This window comes from Parasteatoda tepidariorum, chromosome 5 (genome assembly GCF_982258835.1).
Source record: "Parasteatoda tepidariorum strain Cologne lab strain chromosome 5, Ptep-v5.0, whole genome shotgun sequence".
Classification (NCBI taxonomy): Eukaryota; Metazoa; Arthropoda; class Arachnida; order Araneae; family Theridiidae; genus Parasteatoda; species Parasteatoda tepidariorum.
The window spans coordinates 64,102,166-64,106,895 of record NC_141759.1 but is presented as its reverse complement, the minus strand read 5'-3'; the positions used below and the strand labels follow the sequence as shown (position 1 = coordinate 64,106,895).

At 29.8% G+C, this 4,730-nt stretch overlaps 1 protein-coding gene across 1 annotated transcript; it reads left to right on the top strand.

Moving 5' to 3' along the window:
• The first annotated feature begins 3,374 nt into the window (after positions 1 to 3,374).
• Positions 3,375 to 4,139, top strand: LOC147809426 (fatty-acid amide hydrolase 2-like). Its single transcript, XM_087164104.1, has one exon. The coding sequence runs from the start codon at positions 3,596 to 3,598 to the stop codon at positions 3,956 to 3,958; it is 363 nt and encodes a 120-aa protein (XP_087020230.1). The 5' UTR covers positions 3,375 to 3,595; the 3' UTR covers positions 3,959 to 4,139.
• Positions 4,140 to 4,730: the final 591 nt, after the last annotated feature.

Here is a 4,730-nt window from a genome sequence, read left to right as displayed (position 1 = left end):
TAATTTTTCTTTTTGAATTAAATGAGTTGGATAGCAATTATGGTGAGAAATTTTATTTCTAGAGAGCATATCTGCCTCATAATTAGTACTTCCTTTTTTATATTTTATCTCATATTCATACATTGATAACTTTAAAGACCATCTAAATAATCTACCGGTCAGATGTTTCACATTTCTCAACCAAACTAGTGCTGCGTGGTCTGTATGTATGGTGAAAGGTGTTCCATGAAGATAATGTTGATATTTATCAAGAGCATCTACTATTGCTAAACATTCCAACTCAGTAATTGAATAATTTTTCTCATAAGTTCTTAATTGCCTCGAATGGAAAGATATTGGATGTTGTGTTCCATCCGGGTGCTCTTGTTTAAGGACTGCACCTATAGCCTCACCAAAAGCATCTACATACAAATGACATTTTCTTTGTGGGTTGAAAAGACTTAAAACTGGTTTGGAAATTAACGCGTTTTTTATCTCTTCGAATGATTTTTGACAGTCTTCAGACCAAACAAACTTAGCATCTTTTTTAAGTAATTTATTTAACGGCAATCTTAACTTTGCGTAATTTTGAATAAAACGATGATAAACATTAATCGAACCTAAAAACCTTTGTAATGACTTGACGTTATGAGGAGGCAGAAGTTTTTTAATTGTTTCTATATTTGCATCTTTAGGAGAACATTTACCTTCAGAAATTTCATAACCCAAAAACTTAATACTTGTTTTACAAAAATCACACTTAGAACCTTTTAATTTGATATTTTCTAACCTACAAATTTCGAAAATTTTTCCTAAATGAGCTAAATGCTCTTCAAGAGAATTACTATAAATTATAATATCATCAAAGAAATTTTTAGCAAATTTAATATTATGTTTTTGTAGTATTTGGCGGATAGCTCGCTGAAATATACTTGGGCTGTTCTTCCATCCAAAAGGGAGTCTTAACCATTCATATAAGCCAAAATTAGTGGTCATCGCAAATTTTTCAGTGTCACAATCTCTAATTTTTAAATGCCAAAAACCTGAACATAAATCCACTTTAGAATAATATTTTGCATTTGTTAAGTCATCAAGAACAATATCAATTCGAGGGATTGGATCAGCATCTGATTTTGTTACTAAATTTAATCGTCTAAAATCTATACAAAGTCTATTTCTTTTTCCCTCATCTTTTCTGGTAACCATCGTTACAGGGGCTGAATAGGGACTATGTGAAGGTTTAATAATATCATTTTCTAACAACTTTTTAATTTGTGTCTCAATTTCTATATTATCTTGAGGAGAGCAACGATATGGACGTAAAGATATTGGCAATTCAGAAGTAAGAATAACCTTCTGAGGCTCTAATCTTATGAGTCCAACATCATATCTATCCTCACTAAAAATATCATTATATTTTTCTCTTAATAAGGATAGTCTCTTATCTACTATTTCCTGTGGTGAATGACAATCCACAGATTCAAGTGATTTAGAATATTTACTCGTTGGTGATGAGCAAAGACTATCCTTAACTACACTGAGACATAAACATTTTGACTGAGTTATAATATTTTTAGAGCATTTGATTTCATTTTCACCTTGAATAACAATTCTTTTATCAAAATCTATTTTAATATTAAATACGTACATGTCAGGTAGTGATAGCAAACAATAATTCAAATTCGTATTAATACTATACATTTTAATTTTATTTGTCAATTTACCGATACAAACATCTATTTCAATTAAATCAAAATCATGAATTTTGCCTTGTGTTTGTTGCAATGGCACCTTATCTCTTTCTTCAATTTTTCTATAGTAAATATTTTTTAATAATTTTGATGGAATAATTGATATTGTTCCTCCAGTATCACAAAGGGCCGGAATTTCAATTTTTGTGCCATCACTTCCCGACATAATCATATCACAAAAATATAAAGAATTTAATTGTCATTGATCATTAATACCATTTTCAACAAAATTTCCAACATTTTTGTTACCTTTGTTTTGAGAAGACTTATCATTATAATTTTCACTCTTTTTGTCATATTTGTTTCGGGAAGATTTATCAGAAACAGTTCCGTGGTGAGTTTTTTCAGCTGATCGTTTCATTTCATTACTATTATATTTAGACTGATTACTATACTGATTGAAACCAGCCCTATATGGGTAATTATAATTTCGTCCCATATAATGCTGTTGATCAGTCTGGTATCTGAACTGTCCGGGACCACTCTGATAATTATTTGTAAAATTTCTTTTTACTTGTGGTGAATTATTTGCAGCGCGTCTCTGCAAAGTAGGAGAAAATTGTTTCGGTTTAGTACCTGTCTGTAATTCATACCGATTCTTAAAGATTCAAATTCATCTAGTTTTTCTGCCAAATTTAAAGAACTATTCATAGAATTCCATGTATCAGGAAAATGCTGCTTTACTTCATTTGGTACTCTAGTTTTGATTTGGTTAGCAATAATTAATTCCTTTAATTCTTCAAATGATTCTATCTTAAGCTCAGCTAACCCATCATTAAAGTAAGCAGATATTTCATTGCAAAAATCGCGCCAAGAATCTTGAGATTTCTTATGAGTTGAAAAGAATTTAAATTTTAATTGCTCTGGATTAAGTTTATACCTTTTTAATAATAAGGTTTTTATATGTGAATAATCATGAGCCAATTCACCCGGTTCCCGTGTTAGTTGGTTAACAATATCATGGGGTAACATATTCAATAAATAAACAACATATTCGGTTTCGGGAATATTAGCCAATTTGGCCTTAGTTTCGAAATTTTTTAAATACAAAAATATCTCATCTTTATGGGGATCAAACGGTTGTGACAATCTCATTAAGGAAATGTTTACATTAGATGAATTTACACTTGAACGTGTTTCCTTATCATTACTTTGAAAAGTTAATTTATAAAGTTCAAGTTCTTGATTTTTAGCCTTTAAAATTTGTAATTCTTGCATTTCTTTCTTTTCTTCTAGCATACGACTTACAATTTCTTTGGTTAACCCCTCATTGTAATTTTCATCTGATATTATTTTTTTCCTGATTTCGGAAACTGGTTCGGTATCACTTACTAATATTCCTAACTCATCTGCCAAAACAATTAAATCAGCTTTTACTAGTTTACCTAAATAGGATATATCTTTGTCATTATTTTCTAGACTTAAAACCTTTTCTCTTAAAAGTTTTAATTCTGATTTCTCCCGTTTTTCTTCTAAAATTCTATTAACTATTTCTTTAGTTATAGATTCGTCATAATTATCTTGCGTTACAATTTTATTTCTTATCTCTGGAACTGTGTTATTTTCTTTTACATCTAATTCTAATTCATTCGCTAAAATTACCAGTTCTGATTTAACTAATTTCCATAAATATGCCATTTTTCACAACAATAATTATCAATAACTTAAAAATAAGATACTTATTTTTGCAATAAGAGAAATGAAAATCAAAATTAATTGAAAAGAAAATCAAAGTATTACATTTTCAAAATACCAACACACTCTATATATTAGCCGGTGAAAGCGGCAAAATCAACCTCTGGTGGGAACTTTTCAAAAGCATCTTCCGACTCTCCGATCACACGTGGCCGGCCATCTACTTCGCCATGGTTGACAGAAGGACCAAAGATGCCTTTTACTACAAATGCTTACAGAAATACCAAGAATTAGAGAAGAAATTCCAGGAAATCTTCAGCGAAGATGCTATTCTCCTGATACCGACTCATCCAGAACCACCTCCTCATTATCTCATGACCATTCCCAAATACCCCAATATTGCCTACACTTGTATATTCAGTATTTTAGGTTTTCCTAGTTCGCAGATACCCACTGGATTTTATAATGGAGTACCTATTGGTATCCAAGCTGTTAGTAGGCATTTCAAAGACCATTTGACTCTTGCTACAGCTGTTGAGTTGGATAAAGTATTTGGTGGCTGGAAAAGTCCATGTCCAGTTATAGCTTCATAAATATCCACTCAAACTTCGTTGAGTTTATAGAACTTATCAATTAAATTGTTTGTTTTCAATAGTGTTAAATCCTCATTTTTATCATTATTATTGAAATCAAGAACGTTATACATCCATATGTGAAATGTAGCTAATAAAACTATGTTTATAAATATTTATGCTATTGGCAATGTATAAAAACTAGAAAACGTAATATTGTGACAAGGAGCTATATAGTTCTTTAAGATTGAAAATATTTATTACATCGGTAATTTTAGTAAAAAATATCAATCGCATACTTCTGGAATACTATTTTTAGCTAACTGAAATAATGTTTTCAACAATATTATATTTCATTTAAAAATTACTTCGTATGTATTCATCATGAAATAATTACTTGTTCGATTCAATTTGTGGAAATTACTAACTCTAAATCTGATTACTGAAAGATAAGTTAAACGCAAAATTTTTACATTGCTTAGGTAAACTCAATGTATACATTTTGCTTTAATCAAAAATATAGGGGGATTTAAACCCACTAACTTCTAGCTACAGAACGTTTAGAATTAAAAATATTTTCATTCAAATTTAAGTAATTATCATTAATTGAAATGAAAGCGGGTGTACAAAATTTTTCGTAATAACATATAAATATATTTTTTCAAATACTGACAATAAACAATTCATGTCTATATTATATTAAGTGTATTGCCGTGCAAGTATTTTCATGTGGAGCAATTATTTTTCAATGGTGCTAAGGTTGCCAAGTTTGGTAACCCTGTTTTTAAATTCT